The 19,662-nt window shown below is 38.5% G+C and overlaps 1 protein-coding gene across 1 annotated transcript in view; it reads left to right on the top strand.

Annotated features, from left to right (window-relative positions):
- ZFHX3 (zinc finger homeobox 3) overlaps window positions 1-19,662 on the top strand; it is a 199,509-nt gene that overhangs the window by 57,613 nt on the left and 122,234 nt on the right. Inside the window, 1 exon segment of the mRNA XM_051974700.1 lies at window positions 14,310-14,541. Coding sequence (XP_051830660.1) covers window positions 14,310-14,541 — 232 coding nt within the window.

Here is a 19,662-nt window from a genome sequence, read left to right as displayed (position 1 = left end):
TGCAATATCAAGTTCTTGTGTGCCCAGCCTAGTTCAGGATATCTGAGATTCTAGATTGAGGTTTGACTAGAATCCTGCCTTCAGGGAATCTACAATAAAGTAGTGGAATGGTAGTTATCAGACTGAAGGCTTCTTGAGAGTAGGGACTGACTTCCCCCTTTTCTCCCCGATTTGTATCCTCAGCACTCAGTACAGTTTCTGGCCATAATAGGCATTTAATGAATATTCACTGACTATTAACCAACCATTGTGAGGGAGCAGTCTTTGCCATCTGAGGCAAGCAAGGATGATTGCCTGGAAGAAGTGGCATTTGAACTGGATTTTAAAGATGATCTGGAATATAAGATTCAGAGGGAAGGCATTAACTTTTCCAATTAATCTGTCTGACTCAAAAATCCCTCCTCTTCCATCCATCTTGCATATTAGCTTTCAGTTGAGTTTCCTAAAGTATAAATTGGATCTTATCTCCTCTACTCTGCAAATTGTAGTGGCTCCCTGTTGACTCTTGAAACAGTCATTGTTTTTCATATTTGTCTCATCTTTTTTGTATAAGTTTTATAATAGACATAGTTATTAATAGAGTAGTATATGTATATAACTTATTAATAAGTAAAAGACACATTGAAAGTGTGCTTAATTTTTTTTTAATGATGGGGGTGTTCAATCAAAGTTTGGAGACCATTGTCCCAGACAATAACATTAGACTTAAAAAAAAAAAAACTCTATATTGGTTACTATGTAACATTTATTAAATAATTTACTCATTATGACTCAACAGTGAGCTATGATAGCCTAAAAAAATCTAAACCCACAAGCAACTAATTGGGTCTTAGACTGTATTCATAGAAGTGTAGTATCCCGACAAAGGAGACTAGAGCACGCTAATCAGACTGCAGCTGGGGTACAGTGCACCATCCTGGGGGCCAGATTTTAGAGAGGAAATTGGCAAGCAAGAGCCTGCTTGGACGGGGGCAACCAGGATGGTGAGAGAGCTGAAAGTCGAATTTCAGGGGTTAGCCTATAGGAAAAAAAAAAAAGATTGGGGGAGAAAAGGGGTCAGGGAATAGTAGTGGCCTTCAAGTATTCTAAGGATTATTGTTTACAAAGGGAATTTCACCTGGTTCTGCTTGCTCTGTGAGAGTAGAAAAACTCTTGGTGCAAGTTGTAGAGAGGTACAGAATTTGACTGGATATAAGGAAAATCTCTGAACATCTAGAGCTGTCCAAAAGGAAAATGAGAGGCCTCTGGGGTAGGGTGCTGTCCATGATGGCAGATATTGAAGCAAAGCTGGATGACCCACCTGTCACAGATGTCATCGAGGGGCTTCCTGTGAAAGGATGGGGTGGACAGGATGAACTCTGAAATCCTTCCAGTTCTGCATTTCAGTGACCCCGGGATTGTCCTCCTTTGAAGCTGTTTGGCCTAGAACCACATTATCAGCTCCGCAGATTATAGTTTCAGTCCCTTAAAAGTGTACAGCCAGGTAAACAGCATTAGAGCAGAGGGGCAGCTTGATATGAAAGGATTTCCTTCAAGAGCTCTCGGAGGATGATTGTTATACAGTAAAAACATGATAAAAGTCAGAATGTTGCGGATTTTAATTGGCATGCAACGGGGTCATAGGCCTTCCATCAGATGCTTCACTGTAGTTAGGACCCACCCACTTGTCCCGTTCAGTACCTTCCTTTGAATGAAGTGACATCTGTTGTTGAGTATAGACCTTGCTCTCTGTTCTGTTGTCCCCTCTGGAATCTAAGCCACAAGCTGCTGGGAGCGATTGATGGGCTTAATGAGAATGATCACAGTCTATCTTTGTAGCTTCCTTCATTAAGGAGCAGCCCTAAGTGTTTTACAAGCTTATTAAAGAAGGAAAAATTAATTATGATTTGCTTTAGGTTTATTTTTTTCTCCAAAGGCTATACAAATGAAAGAGTAAACAGATTCAAATAACAATTTTTCAACACCTCGGAAATAAACAAATGTTCAAAAGTTGGATAGAATGGATTTTTAGTTTTAAATTACATGCCTGCTTACTATGTGAGTCTAGACAAGGACAAGGGAGTACAGCTGGCTGGTGCAGTAGATAAAGTGCTAGGACCCGAGACAGTAAAAGTTGAGTTTAAATCCAATCTCAGATACTTTACAGCTGTGTGACTGCAGGCAAATCATTTAGCCTGTCCAGCCTTAGTTTCCCCATCTGTCAAATGGGGACAAGAACAGCATCTACTTCCCAGTGTCGTGAGTTTCAAATGAGATGATATTTTTAAAAAGCTTTGGAAACCTTTAGAATCCTACATATGGCATAGTGAACATAGCACTGGGTCTAGAATCAGGAGTACCCAAGTTCAAATGTGACCTCAGACATGTACTAATTGTGCAACTCTGGGCAAATCACTTCACTCTGGCTGCCTCAGTTTCCTCATCTGTAAAATGAGCTGGAGAAAGAAATGGCTAACCCCTTCAGTATCTCTGCCAAGAAAACCCCAAATGGGGTCTCTTTAGAGTCTGATACTAACAATAATTTACTACTACTACTACTACTACTACTACTCCTATTCCTACTAACTACTACTAACTACTACCACCACCAACAACAACAATTATTATTCCTGCCCTCCAGAACCTTGCATTGTTCTAGGATACACAAGGAAGTAAAAACCAAGTGTAATTTTCAGAACTGAGAAGAATGCTAACCAGTAAGGTAAGAAGGACATTGGCCTATAAGAATCTTAAAAGTTTAAAAAGGCAAAATGAGCCTTTAAAAAAGGCTCTCAGCACTTTCATTAGTGAAGTCAGCAAAAGTCTCACTTGCTTCCTCAGTGCAAGACCCTCTCTTTAGTCTTTATCTGAAATATCTAGGAAATTTTTTTATCTCCACTTTTCAGATAAGCAGGAGGCTGAGTTTTGGAGATTGCCCAGACCAGGATCCAAATATCTTCCCATCTAAGTCTTTCCCTTATCTCCCCCGCCCTTGATGATTTCTTATTGAAAGGTCAGTTGAGGTTTTTGGTGGAGGAGGTGAGAGTTCTAAAGGAAAGGTTGCCTGCATATGTAAATTCCCCATAGTCTGGTTGTTCTTTAATTCTTCTTTGGAAGAATTGGTAAGTGCCTAGTTTTATTGCAAGGCATTTTACATGATATTAACTCAAAAAGGAACATAATAGTTTATCACATTATAAAGTGCCAGAAAAGTGCAGGTTGGAGGTTGATGAAATAATAAAAGCCATCAATAAAATGTTTTTTTTTTTTTTATTTTAGATTTTCTTTTTGTTTTAACATATTTCTAATATCCTTCTCACATTTACCTAATGAATCTTCCTTTGTAACCAAGGCCAAAAAAAAAAAAACAAAAAAAAAAGGTTAAGCAAAACCAGCTCCATTTTGAGCATGTCTGACAAGATATGTTACGTTCTAGACCCATTGCCCTCCATCTTCCTAATGAAAGGAGGAAATATTATCAAGAAGTGCTTAGATTGGTCTTCCTTTTTTGTGCCCATTGTTGTAGCCATTTTGTATGTTGTCTTCCTCATTCTGACTACTGCATTGTTCACATGAGTCCTCCCATGTTTCTCTGGGTTTCTCATGTTCATTATTTCTTATTGTATAGAAATATACCTTTATGTTCATGTACTCACTTGATGGGTAAACACTTTGTTTCTGGACTTTTGCTACCACAAAAAGTACTTTCATACAAACACACACATATATTTTTATGTGTGTGTGTATCTTTACATTTGTGCTTTACATAAATATTAATATATACATGTCTACTAGAAACTCTAGGTCATAATATTTCAGCCCCTTTTTCTTCATCTTTCGAAGAACATTTTATTTTTCCAGAATGGTTGGCTCTGCAGAGTTCACAGCTCTACCAATAAATTATGAGTGTGTTTTCTTCCTGCAGTCCCTTCCCTCCCTCAGCCTTATAACAAAGATTAAAAAAAATTTTTTTTCAGTTAATCTAACACATCCTCTGTAGTATTTCATGCCTATGATGCCAAGTCCACTTCTGAGATGCTTCCTTCTATCTCTTTTTTGTTGACCAAGCTTGACCCATTTCACAACATTCTTTTTCAGCTGTTTGTCATTTTCTTTTACTTTGTTGTAATTATTGTGCATATTTTTATTTTTTCTGCTTACTTCACTTCACTTTGCAGTGGTTTATATAATCATCTTTATGTTTCTCATATCCTTCATATTATTTCTAATGGCACAGAAATTTCTATTATATTAATGTAGCAGAGTTTATTTATTCCCTAATTGATAGACATCTGCTTTTTTTCCAGTTTTTTGTTATTACAAAAACTTCTGCTAGGAGGATCTTGTCGTCGTCATCATCATCATCATCATCATCATCATCATTGCTCTCCTTGAGATATATGTGTGCCCAATAGCAAAATCCCTCAGTCAGATAGTATCAACATTTAGTCACTTTTGCATAATTCTGATTATTTCTCCCAAGAGTAATTAGTGTCTTCCTTCCCTCTTTTATATACCATTTCCACCTTTTATCATCTTCTGCTTATTTGCAAATGAAGTGAAGTGAAATCTCAAAGTTGTTTTATTTTATGTTTTTATTATTAGTGATTTGGAACAGCTTTTCATGTAGTTATTAGTTTAAAATTCTTTTAAGAACTATTTGCTCATATCCTTGGCCATCTACTGGGATAAAGTTATTTCAGTGAAATCTATTTTTCTTAAACGTTTCAGATAGAGGAATTGTAATTTTGTTTGGATTATCCTTTAAAAATTTACTGCTGACATTTTTCTCATTGAGAGGATTCTACACATAAAAATATCCAAAAATATTTCTCATCCTTATACCAGAGAGAATGAGGGGGAAGCAATAGAAAATGATTCTTCAAAAAGTGAAGATCCCATCCCTTTGGGGACAGAGATTCATCGCTTAATGTCTTCATTTCTTTGGAATCCGATAGTTGAATGGGAAGTGGGATTAGAATAAAATAGAGAAATAAAATATAGGCTTTACTTTTAAATGCTTAGGAATCACCTTCCAAAATTTTTAGTCACTAATAGTTCTGACTCCTTCATATAATAATAACATAATAGATATTTTTACTTTGTATATGCCGCTATTTATTTCTCCTTTTATTCTAAGTACTGATTCTCTGAAATGGCATTATATCTGGTCTCAGTTTGTGAAGATTTTGACCAAGCATTTTTGTTTTAGATGATCTAAACTTGTGATATTAGATTAGGAAAAGTGCAGATTCAGTTCTACAAGCATTCACAGAATATCTGTCTTGCTCCTAGTATTAAGCTAAGACTCCAAGGGAGATAGTGTTAGTTTTTTATCTTTTTAAGGAACTTACAAAATGTTAAGAAGATGACAGAACAACTTCAAAATGTTTAAAAGTCTTATTTGCTCCTTGTTCTTTTATGAGGTGATTTGTGTGGATGCAAAGTATTTGAACTTGTGATTTCATCAGTATAGGGAATTTCCAGTGAAAAAACTTAATTGTTCTAACAAAGCAAATCAGAAACTATTCTGCAATTTATAATCTTAGGAAAAATTTAAGCAACTTGCTTGGGCTTATATATAAACTAGCACTTATAAGAGGTTGAGCTTAAATTTAGTAGTCTTGATTCTATCAGAGCCACAATCTGTTAATTCTACATTTGATCTCGCATTATACTCATCTTTGAGATTTTATCAGTGAGTTTATATGTTAAGCTGCTGTTGTGACCTGCTGATCACATATCTTTTCCTAGGCGTTGCTTTACCTGAGTTAAACTTCTTGGAAATGGTGGTAATTTGTACCAATATCTGCTCAGTTGTCTATTTCCATTTGGTACTGATGTTGAGCTTTGCTCTAACAGTTTGTTCTGTCTAACAATCAAAACAGCAACTGGTATTTATATAGTTTTTTAAGGTTAGCAAAATTTTGCAAATATGATATCATGTTATCATCACAACAGCCCTGGGCAATAGGTCTAGCTATCTGTTTGAAAATGACCCTTTTCTCCATTAGTGATCAGTTGTTTTCTCTGTTAAAATAATAAGTTTTAAGTTTTTATTGTGATCTTTATTTCATGACCAGTATTCTTTAACACTTTTTATATTGATTCATATATGGGTATGAGTAGATGAAAATCTATGGTTAATATTAATTTTTTAAATTTCAAATATCAGAGAGGGCTTACTTATGGGAGAATTGTTTAATTTTCTATTTATTCTGTTACAAAACCTTAGTGATTCAAAGTCAGCAGATCCCCATATTGGAGTAGTTTCAACACTATTTGACACAACTTGGTAAAAAGCTTGAAACTGTTAGGTTTACAGAATTTTAGGCCTTCATTCCTAAGTGAAGAGAATCTAGTCTCAAAGCATTAAAATTTCAAACTAATTAAGTGTGTGTGTGTGTGTGTGTGTGTGTGTGTGTGTGTGTGTTTCCTTCAACTTTTGTTTCAGGCTCTTATGTTAAAGGACTTTTACATAAATGAGATGAGCTTGTTAAAATACATCTTGTTTTTCAATGATAATTTTTGCACTGGTTTTTAATAGCATACTTTAAGGAAACTGAATTAAAATAGTTTAATAATAGATCAAGCTAACCTTCCTCAGCTTCTTCCCAACAACCTTACAAATCAGGGAGTTTTTTTGTTTTGTTTTAATATTTTCATCAAAGAAAATAGGAATCTTATTTCTTGGCCAAGTATATTGTTGCACTGAGTAGTTTTCCTGTGCTGACAGGTGATGGACTAGATTTCTTCTCCAATCTAGAGTCTAGAGTTTTCATTGGATCTCTTTCCAATACATGAAAACTCCAGTGTTCCTTAATCCTGCTCCTCGGTGGCCATTCAGTGACTTCTTTGACAGGTACTCTTCCATGGGCTGTCTCCTGATGGCATTATGTTTTCACTGCAGCTCTAACCCAAAAGAAAAAGCCCTGCTGAGGTGTTTCCCCACTGCTCAGCAGGAGGTGTTTGGTTGTCCCCTGGAGATAACAGATTAACTCTGTAGGGAGACTTCTGAACCAGCTTCTTCCCTGTTCAAAGTGCCCAGTGGTTTTCATTTACTTTTGCAGGAGAGTTGATTTGTGTAAGAAGGAGAGTGTGTACTCAGCTCTGTGTGTGGGTGCATATACAGTAGCTGGTCCTATTCCCCAAGGAAGCTTCACTTGTGAATATTATGATTTTTATCAGAATGTATTTGTCCATTTCTGCTTTAAAGTAAAGCTTTCACTAAACCTGATCGATATTTTGCATTCCATGCATGAAGAACCACATGTTAGAAGTTTCCTATTGTTAGGGGGAGAAGGGATACTTGGCCCCTCCAGATTTATAGAAATCAATATTCTCTTGACAGAAGTTGGTTAGTTTTCTTGGGAAACAAGTAACAAGAACATATATATTTTTTTAATTTCCAATATGAATTATTTTCTAACAAGAACCCTTTTGTATGGGGGTTTAAAAAATAGTTGTTTTGTTAGGGTGTGGAAGGATACATGTTAAAAGGGGAAGGGGTCTGCAGAAAATATTGTGTGTTCAATTTTTAATTCCCTTTTTTTGTTGTTGTTTTTTTAACTTTTCTTGCTAATTAAGGTGTTTCCTATCCCAAAAATAAGAGGGAGGAGGGAAAAGGCAATTTTCCTTTGTCTAGCATCTTTCCCTGAAATAAATCCAGAGGGAAATCACAGAGGTGAAGTTGGGGTAGCAGTCATTTCCAGATCATAAACATAGGATTGCAAGATTCCAGCTGGACTAAGAGAATTAAGCACATTTAAAACATGAGTAGCTTTAACAGGAATGAAGAATGGTAGAATTCCACTGTGTTCACTAGAGACAAGGTAATCCATTTGATCATTGGCTAGAGACCAGTACTATTTGATCTTCAGGACAGGGTCCTTATCTCCCAGCGTGCCTCATTCAGGTTCCAAGGTACCAAGAATTAGGAACATATATTCAGTTGTAATATCTCTGCTGAATTTCAGTCCCACAGTGACAATTTCCAGCTAGATAATTCTTCCTGTATTGTGTATTTATCTTTCCTTCCTAAATTTATCCCTCTTCCTAAAAATATTCCTAATAATAATATTAATTCCTAAAAAATTTTCTTCTGTTTGTGCTAAAGGATGGAGTCTTCCTTCCCTCTAGTCATCAACATTTATAGCCTCACTTTTACTCTCCTCTACATCTAATTAGTAGCTCTAATGTATATCAGATCTTCTCTCCATTCATGCTGCCATTGTGAAGCTTGCTTCAGGCCCTCATCACTTCTCTTCTGGACTTATTATGGTAGTTTCCCTACTGGTCTCCTTGTTTCCAGGATCTAGCCTCTTCAATCCATCTTTTACAGAGCAATTAAAATAATTTTCCTAAGCCCAGGTTTGACCATGTCACTCCCCTGCTAAAGAGTTTTCGGTGGATCCCTATTGCTTTTAGGCAAACCCATCAACTTGGCATTTAAAACTGTATCTTGCCCAGACTTTAATTCACCTCCCCAGATTTATATTACTCCATTCTCCTTCATGCTTTATATTTTTGTTGTTGTTCAGTTGTACCCAATACTTTGTGACCCCATTTGGGGTTTCCTTGGTAGAAACCTTGGAGTGTTTTGCCATTTCCTTCTCCAGCTCATTTTACAGATGAGGAAACTGAGGCAGAAAGGGTTAAGTGGCCTGCCCAGGGTTCCTCCAGGTAGTAAATAGATTTGAACTCATAGAGATGAGTCCTCCTGATTCTAAGCCCAGTGCTCTATATACCATGCCACCTGACTTTCCCATGCTTGATACACATTCTGGCCAAACTAGCTTTTTAGCCTTCCCCAAGCCAGCCGTCCCCCATTGCAGTAGTCTTTGTACAAGCTGTGTTTCCTCCTCCTCTGCGTCTCTTAGAATCCTTGTCTTTCCCCAGAAGGCAAGCGAAGATGCTGCCTTCTGTTGAGGACTTTACAGATTTCTTTCCTTCCCCCTCTCCAGTGAGCACTTGCCCCTTTGCTTAGATTAAGATGCACATCCTTAGCTGTTGAAATCCTTTCAGCTGCCCCCCCCCCCAATAGAACAAGGGTGAAAATTCATTTTTGTTTTGGTCCTTTGGTTTGGAAGTAACTTGTAGATCCATTCATTGAAGATGGGGCTTGGATTCTGTCGGTCTGAGTTCTGAGTAAAAGGTTGCTAATGAAACACAGTCTTCCTTAAGTTTGCTTTGAACTTTTGGAAACTTGATTGCCACAGAATCTGATTAAAAGATGCACTTGGAGTCTCATCATTTTCCTGTAGCTCTTTAAGCAACGAATTCAAATTGAAGTAGATCTTGGCATGAGGCATTATGCCTGAAGGGGAGTCTGGCTATCTGCACCAGGGCCCTGAGTGGGCTCTTCAGCTAGGAGCTAAGATACTTGCCATCCTCACGTGCTGTGTTCAGATAGTTAATTATGAGCCACAGTCAGGATCCCCCTCACAGAACCATGGTCCTTTAACCATGTTTCTGACAATGGCTTTTTGGGGCTCGATCACTTTGGGGTCCATAATTCCCCCAGAGGGTCAGGACAGTGCTTTGGATCATTTGGTCCAGTACCCAGAATCCCTGTTCTTTTTCCTGCTCGCACCCTGTTCTTCAACATTCATTTTGCTCATAAGTGCCACGTGCTCAGATTATTCTTGAAACCTGCCTTTCTAGACCTTTCTTATTACATCCATCCATCTTCAGGCTTCTCTTTCTACAGTCTTGGCCGGTGGGCTGCTGTCCACTTCCCTTTGCAGCCTGCCCATACAAATCTATGCCTGAAACTCTCCTCTCTCCAGCCCCAAATCATTGAAGTACTGCCCTTTCATTTAACACTCCGCCCCTTCTCTGTGACTCCATTCTGAAGACTTTCCATCTACATCTTCTCTCCTAAACCAGGGGAAAGAGAACATCTTGCTTCATAAATGTCTCTGGCCCCTTTCCCAGACCTCCTTGCATTCTAGTTGTTTGCATCTGTGGTTTCCCCCCACCATAGAATTTCGAGTTAAAAGGGGGGCCAACTTGTCTTACCCATACTTGAAAAAGAAGCTCACTGTAACCTACCTGAGGAATGGCTGTCCAGGAGCTAGATAATTACCTCCTCTAGAGTAGGGTCCATATTGTATTTCTTTTTGTATCCCCAGGGTCTGGCGCACTTTAGATACTTAATAAATATTTGTTGAATTAAAATTGAATTGAACATCGTACTTTCCCCATGGGATTGGAGGGGAATCCCAGATTTTAAAAGAAAAGGTAAAGAAATTCAAGCTGATGATGAGGGGAGGGAAGAAAAATTTTCTGACTTGTGAAAGGGAAGGAACTCTGAAAGAAAGCAGCTCCTTTATTGAGTGTACCATTGGGATTTGTGCCTTGGTGGATTCTTCATATATTACAGTGAATTTAATTAAATACATTGTGATCCCAATTGAGGGTATTCTAATTAGCTGGGTCAGGAACAAATTATTCTCTCTCTCTTACTGCAAATGAAAACATCTCCTACTCCCTTCTGAGGGTTAGAAGTGTCGTTGGCTGACTTACCCCATTGGGATCAGAGGCGCCTCTCTAGCCCCCTCCTGCTTCTTATTAGTCCAGAGCATAGCTTAGAGTTCTGCTGATAGGACCATGCTGGTGGCTGACAAGACCTATGTGAGACCAGGAGTACCTCAGTCTCCAAAAACTGGGAGGACTGGACAGACAATATTGTAGGAGATGGACAGTGGTCTTGAACTCATATAGAAATAGATCCCTGCAGACACATATTGATTGAGAAAACCACAAATTAACATTTATGTTTTATTGTATATTTATTTTATTAATCAGTTTGGGTCTGGTTCAAGCAGCAATAAGGAGCTTTGTGGACTTTTGAAGCCCCAATAAGGCAGACAACTCTGTTCTAGGGAATTTAAAGAAATAGTAAAATATGATGATTGCAGTCTTATATTCCAGAAGTTGGATCAATTATTGGTCTTTGTGTTTCCTATGTTGTCTAGATGTTGAAGTTTTGTGACACTATATAGTAAATGTGGCTATTTCAGAACATTCAGCTGGCCTCAGGAAGATACAGATATATGGATTCATAGATTGTGTTGGTAGGGATTTTAGAGGTCATCAATCCAACTCCTTCATGAGGAAACTGATGCAAAGAAAGCTTGATCGGGATCACAGAGATAATGAATGGTGGAGATAGACTTCATAGACAGATCCTTTGATTTCACACCCCAGAGATTTTTCCAATAAACTAGACTAATAACTAGAGAAACGATATAAGAGGCAAGATGATTCAAAACCATTTTGAGGTATATATTCCTTAGCAAACTAGAAACTATCTAGTCTGAATTTTTCATTGAATACCTTGAGATTGCACTAGCCCACCAATCCTCAGTTACTTTTTTTGCAAACTTATGCAAATCACTGTCTTGTTTTTCTCTTTTTTCTCTTTTAGTAGTTGATTTTCTATAATCATTTTCCTTGCAAATGAATCTAAATAATAGGCAATATTCTATGGTCCCAAGAGAATAGTGACACAAGAAGGCAGAGAGGATTGGTAGCATCTTTCCTGTTGAGTTTTTAAAGGAAGGTTTTGCAGGACCAGACAATTGTCCTGATTTAGAATTAATCCAGAAATCTATAGTTTCAGGATTGCATGACAGACATTTTGGCAATCCCATTTGAATCTTTTTAGCCCCATTTGTTACTCCTGAATTTTTGTGGTGGGTGGAAATCCAAGCTACTTTGGAGTAGACATCACAGACCCATAATAGAATTTTGTTGGAAAAAAAAAGTATCACTTTATTACAAGGAAATCATATATTGAGGGATTTGATGAGTGACAGTGGAGGGGGAAGATAGAGGCTATGGGGAGGAGGTGGCTTAGAGGCTTGGAGGGAATGATAATGGCTCCAATTTCATGGCTTATGATGTCACCAAAATCCCTTAAATGAAATTCTTGCCTTGGATTCCATGAGTCTCTTTTTGTTGTTTTTAATTCATTCGGTTTTAGTTGTAGCTTTATTAAATATAATTCTCATATCTTTGAAACCTAAGACTTAGTCATCCTATGTCTTTGTTCTCTCCAGTTCCACTCCAAGCGCTTGTTTGCATAAATAGCTTGAACTTTTGGCTTTCATCAGACCTGCTGGGGAATGTCAGGGGGAATGATGACATGAAGGAGCTCAAGGAGAACTGGGAAAGGTTTCTTGTAGAAGGGGAGGTTTTACCTGAAAATCAAGGGAAGCCAAGAGGGGGAGATGAAGGGGAAGAAGAAGAGCCTTCCAGGAGTGGAGGACAGCCCAGCCTTCTGTGATGACTTTCCCTTTTTCTTTTTTATCCGCCACTGCTTCTCCAGTTTCAGTACTCAGGATCCCTTACAACACTGGTGTCAAACATACATAAGGATCCTTGCAGCTGCATGTTGACCTAGAAAACCACACATTAGCATTATCTGTGTTTGATTATATAGTTATTTTGTTAAATATTTCTCAGTTACATTTTAATTGAATTTGAGCCTCTCTGGGAGGATCCTGAACTACAGTGGTATGTTTGCTACCTCTATCTTAGAATACATTCCCATAGCAGTTTTCCTTATTTTCCTTCTAATCTTCCAAACACACCTCTGATTGGGGGGGGGGGGGGGAGAAAGGGAGAGAAGGCAGTTAGGAAGTGAATACTTAATGGAAATTTACTAAGATCATTTTATCCCAAGCTATAGTACTTATAACACCAAGCATTACTCTACTCCCTCTTTGCAGCCTCTTTCTAATTGTCACACTGTTCTAGAATGGTTGTTCCTGAAGGGATTTTTTTTTTCCCTAAGGTACCACATGGGAGTGTGTTAATCCACCCATTTGGAAAGAGGGAATTTTCCTGTTGGGTGCGCATGAAAACTGCATTAGCCCTTACCTGAAGTCTGTATTCCAGAGCGAGATTTTCTCTGGAATAATTTCACTTGTGTGTATGAATACAGACTGAGGGCTTTAGAACTCGGCCCATAATGATTTTTTACATGGATTACCCAGGGCATTCATATTACTGCTCCAAACAATGTGCAAACATGTCTCCATATTTTTCACACCTTTTCAGTGAATTGAGGACATGTGTATGAACACATGAATTTCAGGAGCAGTGTCATCACATAGGAATTATGAGTTATCTTCACTCATAAGTTTACTTTTTTTTTTTTTTTAATTGATCTTCCTCTGACTATAGGGCCTCTGATATAGGCCTAGAAGTACCTTAGGGGCTCATCAAAAAGGACGACCTGTTCAAAGTTTTGTTTTAACAAACCATGCCCCAGAGGAAGCAAAGATTCCACAGGATCCTTTGTAGGGAGCAAAGACCAAGGGGGGGCAGGCTGCCTCAGCTACAGTGTGCAAGGGAGGGATGCTTCAAAGTACTCTTTTTTAAATATACGCTTACTTTAATGCCATAAGATTACACTCCCTGTTAGTTGAGTTACTGTAGAACTATAGAGATAAGTCCTCCTGACTTCAGGGCTGGTGCTCTCAGTTCAAATCTGGCCTTAGACATTTAATACTTCCTAGTTGTGTGACCCTGGGCAAGTCACTTAAACTCAATTGCCTCAGCCAGAAAAAAAAAAGTTACAGAACTTAAGAAAAATGGGGAAAAAAAACAAAATTCTTGACACCTTTAAAAAGTTGTATTTCTTCTTCCAAAAGGATGTTGGATATTGTGGGGAAGAGAGCAGGATCAGAAAGCAGGCTGTCTGACTTTTGGGCCAGGCCTTCCTCCACATCCCTGGAAGCTGCACTCCGTCCCGTTCTTGCTGGGACTCCCTAGACTGGGCCAGCCTCCCTCCCTGGTAGGAGATTTGGTGTCCTTGTACCCAGACTCTGGACGTCTCTTCCACTGGGGGAAGCATTGAGTTTGAGCGAATAGAGAGATAAGCTTTTACTAAGTACCTACTGGGTGCCCGTGAAGAAAGACAAAAATAGCCCATTTCCCTCCAGGATCTCACAATCTGAGAGTCACATCAGTAAGTTATTTAGGAAAAATCTTTCTTCCTTTTGTCCCTGGGGGAGGGAGTCTCCAGTTCAGGGTTTCTACTATCAGGATATGGTTCTTGTGGAAGAGATTTTAATCGAGGGGCTTACGGCCTCTGAGGCAGAGACAATCCTTGCACTGCGCTGAACTGGATGCATGGAGCAGCATTTAGGGGTAACTGGGGGCCAGAGAAGAGGCGCCTGCCGAGGGCTTCGGGCAGACCCAGAAGTTGAGTTGCCAAGGGCCTAGGAATCACGGGTCCGGAGAGGGGGAGCTGCTGGGGGAGGAAAGGGGTACGGTTGGCAGGCCTCTCACTGGGCGTCCCCGACTGTCGTTCACAGCACCTTCAGCAGCATGAGGCCGGCATCGAGGGAGAGAGCTGCTACTATCACTGTGTCCTGTGTAACTACTCCACCAAGGCCAAGCTTAACCTCATCCAGCACGTGCGCTCCATGAAACATCAGCGCAGCGAGAGCCTGCGCAAGCTGCAGAGGCTCCAGAAGGGCCTTCCCGAGGAAGAGGAGGACTTGGGGCAGATATTCACCATCCGCAAGTGCCCAGCCACCGACCCAGGTGAGCTTGCGCCTCCGTGCTCAGGGCGGAGGCTTTGGGGGAGTCCGAGGCTGTAGAGGGAGCCAGCTTGGGGCCTCCGGAGGGACTGTGGTCATGCCTGCTTGGGTCTGGTTTGATCTAATTTACAGGGTATTGTGGGTAAAGAACAGATATTTATAACCGAACAGTATGTGAAACCATAAAGATTACAAATATGTTTCGAGAGAGGTATTGATTGGTTGATTTGTAGGAATCGGCTTCTGCTTTAATTAAGAACTCTGGGCACATGTGCAGAATTAAGTCTTTATAAAAGATAATGTGTCAGGAAATTAAAAACTTACTGACCAACCAATTAGGCCAGTTCTGAGCAGATGAATTTTGTTTTGAGTTCTGTCAGTTCCTCAAATAAATACAGAATGTGGCTTCAAATTATTGCCAAAATTAGCTTAAAACAAATGTTGCTGCATGCAACATTAAACTTAAAAAAAGAGAGGCTCTTTGTGGTGTAAAAGTCTAGCCTACAACTTGGAAGGGATTGCTTTTTTTCTACAATTAGGGAAAAAAAAACACAAATACGTAGAGGAATTGGCTTATGAGAATCCTTGGAATCTTTTTTTTTCTTAAAGTATTTTTTTTAATCATGGTTTTGATAAAGGGAATGAAACTCACTTATGATCATAAGGAATCTCCAATTCAGGACTGACAGATAAAGAAGTTAGCTTGAGAATCTTAATGTTGGGCTATTAAAGCCCTTGGGCACATGCAGTGATGTGTATGGAGTATGCATATTTTTCAAGGCACCTTTGGGAGAAAAGGTAGATGTGTAAAACTCTGGGATTTCTCTCTCATCTCAGAATTTCCTTCAAGTATTAATAGTTGTCTAAGTTATTAGAGTGATGAGAGAATTTCCCCCCACCTTTGATGGAACAGCTAAATTTCTCGACAATACAGTAGAAAGTCAAACTATTACTTCTTCATATCTTTTAAAAATACGACTTTTTAAGAAAACTTGCTGCTGTATCTTTGGAGGATCTGTTAAATCACAGTACCAATTTTGGCCTAACCTTTAGGTTTTTGCTATGTTGTCTCCTCAAGGGTTTTCAAAGATCCATTATCTTGGATAATTCTAAATACCTCGGCCATTAGAGTTTCTGCTTGATCTCCATCACCATTAATTAATACCTAAGTAGTCACATGTGTATGGCAGTATGCTAAGCATTTTCCGGCAAGAAACGCCCTGGCTCTGGGCCTTTGAGCAGTTCCTTTTAAAGTATAACAGCAATATCTTACCATTAAAAGGCTTCCTCATATAATATATCGGTTTACTTTTTATTTGGTTTGATTATGTTACTTCTTGATATTTTACTTTTAATGATTCTCTTTCCCTTCCTGTCTACCAGGTAGATTTTCTTGATATTTTAAATTTCTTCCTCTCATTCTTTTTGATTTGAGACTGGATTTTCCTCTCTCACCCAGACTCTAGCATGCAGCAGCCACCTCTTGAATCTGATCCCACTTCTGACTGGCACAAAAGCCTTGACCTACCTACTCATTTCCAAATAGGGCCCATTTTCCTAGAGGCCCAATTTATCAGTATCAGTAGTTAGTGTGCAAACTCCATCAGCTAAGCCCTTCCGCAGTTTGGAACTCCCAAGCTCAAGGGATCCAGCAACCTCAACTCCCCTGAAAGCAAAGATTCCAGGCACGTACCATATTATAGGACATCCTCTACTTCTTGCTTGCTTTAGAATCTACCCCCTTTTCCTTTTACCTTCCCTTGTAATTTGGATTCTCCAGCCAATGGTTTTTAACCATAGATCTATAGACTCCTTAGGTTTATAGATAGATTTTAAAATGTCTATGAACTTGAATGGGGGGAAAAGCTACATCCTTATTTTTGCTAACACATAACTGAAATTTAGCATTTCCTCCAATTATTTAAAAACATTATTCTGGGAGAAGAGGTCCATGGACTTCACCAGACTGCCAAAAGGAATCCAATTATATATATCAAAGGAGGTTAAAGATCCCTCCTATAGATCATCAATTAATCCTTTTATTTTTATAAGAACTCTCTTTATAATAATTGTGTCCTAAATGAAATATCATACATAGAATGAACCAAGTGGCTCACTGTTTTGAAACGTCATGTTTTGGGGGCCTGTTTTGGAGTTGTCTTTCTTCCTTCCATTGCTTCCTAGGTTTGTCCCACTGAATGCTTCATAGAATGGTGTTATTCTTTATTCCTTTTGATCTGACCACCTCTCTATGTTTTTCAAAATTTGTATTGACTTTTGTCTTCAGAAATTTCAAAGCACTCCTCCTTAGTAAAATAAATAAACAACAAATCAATAGATAGCAAGAAGAAAACAGAGTTTAGCAGTGATAGCATCATTTTAGAAATCACTTCAGGAACATCAGTCATTCTCAGAACTCTTTCTGGTTATCTAGAGATCATCTACTGAAAAACTTGTTGAGAGAAAACTTCTTACAAGGGAAAAAAGAGATAAAGATTGATCGAATTTTAGAATTTCATCGCAAACTTTATAAACCCAATCTAGTTTTTTTTTTTCAAATTGCATCTTCCTCAGTTTTAGAGCAAGCATCTCAGACAAAAACAGTAGTCATTCTCTGTATTGATTTTTTTCATGCAATTTTTGGTTGACCCCTGTTTCTGAGACACAAATGGGTTATTTAAAGTCTTTATCATCTATTTTGTAGAACCACAGAATTTTAGAGAGAGATGGCACTTGGGCGACTAGTCTAACTCCATCATTTTCAGATGAGAAAATTGAGACCCAGAGAGAGATAATAGAATCTTCATGTGCTTACTTTAACCCCTCCCCAAGTTATAGATCCCATTATAGGAAAGAAGGACCCAGCAGCATCACTGGCATATTTTCATCTGGCTTGCTTGAAGGAGTTCACTCCTTTCTCCCTGAGGCATCCCATTCTGTTTTCAAATAACTGTCATTTTTGGCAAATTCTCTTTCCCTGGAGCCAAAATCTACTTTCTAGGAGCCACATCATACAAATCTAATTCTTCTGGGTGATAATCTTTTAGATATTTGAAAGACAACCATCATATTCTTCCCTCACCCCTTTCTCTCCCCCCAACTTTCCTTTTTTTGAAGCTATACCTTCCAGCCAGGTCTCCCATAGCATAGTTTCTAATCCTATCACTCTTCTGGGAGCTCTTCCCTAGATTCACTCTAGTTTGCCAAAATACTCTTCTAAAATGTGCTCCTTGGAACTTAGCAGAATATTCCAAATGTAATTTCATAGGAACAGAGGAAGAGGTGGTAATGGTAATCGCCTCCCTCATCTGGACATTCTATTTTTAATAATTAAATCCTGTTTTCCCCACACTTTGGAAATGTCCAAAAACAAACAAAAAAAAGTGCTCAGGGCTTCTGGCTACTACTCTTCAGCCATATCTATGAGGCTTAGAATTGGATTGTTTTTAGTATCAATGAGATAGATATCAATGTTCTTTCCTCTTGCTAACGGATTAAGGTGGAAGAAGCTTGTTGTTTTCAGATGCCTTTTAGGACAAGTAACCTGGTGTAATAAAGAAATATGGTTAGTCAAAAGACTTGGATTTGATTTAGACTGACACCATCTATCCATTTGTCTATGGTCAGGTCAACCACTTGACACTCAGTTTCCTCTTTTGTAAAGTAACGATAGTAATGTTTGCACTGGGTGATGATGAAGGAAGTACCATAAAAAGTATTCTTAAAGTCTTAGTGCAATTGTAAGCTAATAAAGCTATCAAATGAATTATTAAAGCCTATGGATGCACTGACTTGCTCATAAGAGTGCATCCTTTTCTCATTAACTCTTTTTATTTTGATAAAATCACTTCATTTTCCTCACATGGAATTCTGAGTTATCTGCCTACTTTAAGTAACAGGAATTCCCTTGATAAACTCTAGCAAACATCCCTAATACTAGTTCTTCCTTTCTGGGACCTCTATTCTTCTAAAATATTTGTTGTCATCACTGAAATTGCAGTACTATAATTAATTGCATATCAAAACCTTCAGCAGGAATGAAATTTAAGTCCATGTAAATACATGTGTTTGACAGGCATCAGAGGCTGAAGAAATCAGCAAAAAAAGAAAAATGGTTTGTCTTTAAAACAGCAACAACTTCGTAGTGGTTTTGAGTACTGCCTCTGTAGGGCTGTTGATATTCAACAAACAGTTTCTAAGTTCCTACCTTTGGGAGGAGACCCTTGATGGTAGTGAAAATGTGTGAAGCGGTCAATCAGTCACTAAATATTTGTTAAGTACCTACTATGTGCCTGACAGTCCTTAGGGATACAGATACTAGAAAGAAAGGCAGTTCTTGCTCTCAAGGATTTTCCAATTTAAGGAGAGAAGACAACATAGAAAAGGAAGCCATAAGGGAACAAGGGTAACAGGTACCCTGAGAGATCAGCCCTGTCCCTTCTTTTTAATGGAGGTGTTTATGGCTCCACCTTCTAGTCTGAGGGCCCAGAGGGTCCTGAGGAAGTGTGCAAGATGCAAGATGCAACAAATGCAAGATGAGGACATTTCTCCATCATGAGTTTACTAGGGGCATAATGGGGAAGCTATAGAAATACATAGTGATGCTGGCTAAAATGTACTCAGACTTCATGTAATGTCCTTAATAAAATAACTGCAAATATGCAGTGAGCTTGACACTTTACAAAGTACATTCTCACAACCACCTGACAAAGGATATAGGGGCAAGCAGGTTAGGGACAGCATCTATTTCATGGATGTCAAATATAAATAACTCTGAACTGCTGTGTCTACTTTTCTATTATTTCAATAACTTTATGAGAATAATTGATGGATACATTAAGGGTATGAAAGAATGGGAAGGCACAAATGATATTCTTGGCACAATTGACTGATAGCATAATGAAACTTTGGATGCTTTATATCTTATTGGACATTGACGATAAGAATCATTTAATTTGGTAAAGCAGAAAAAAAAAATTCAGTTTTAAAGGCTACAACAAGTTGTATCCTGAACTTAGGGTCAAAATCATACAAGATTCTTTGAAAGGTATAACAACAGAAATCACTTTGGATTGTACAGTGATTACTATAAAATCAAGTGAGACATAAAATGGGTAAATTGCCA

Source organism: Antechinus flavipes, chromosome 2 (genome assembly GCF_016432865.1).
Source record: "Antechinus flavipes isolate AdamAnt ecotype Samford, QLD, Australia chromosome 2, AdamAnt_v2, whole genome shotgun sequence".
Classification (NCBI taxonomy): Eukaryota; Metazoa; Chordata; class Mammalia; order Dasyuromorphia; family Dasyuridae; genus Antechinus; species Antechinus flavipes.
This window is presented reverse-complemented; position numbering and strand designations above follow the sequence as displayed.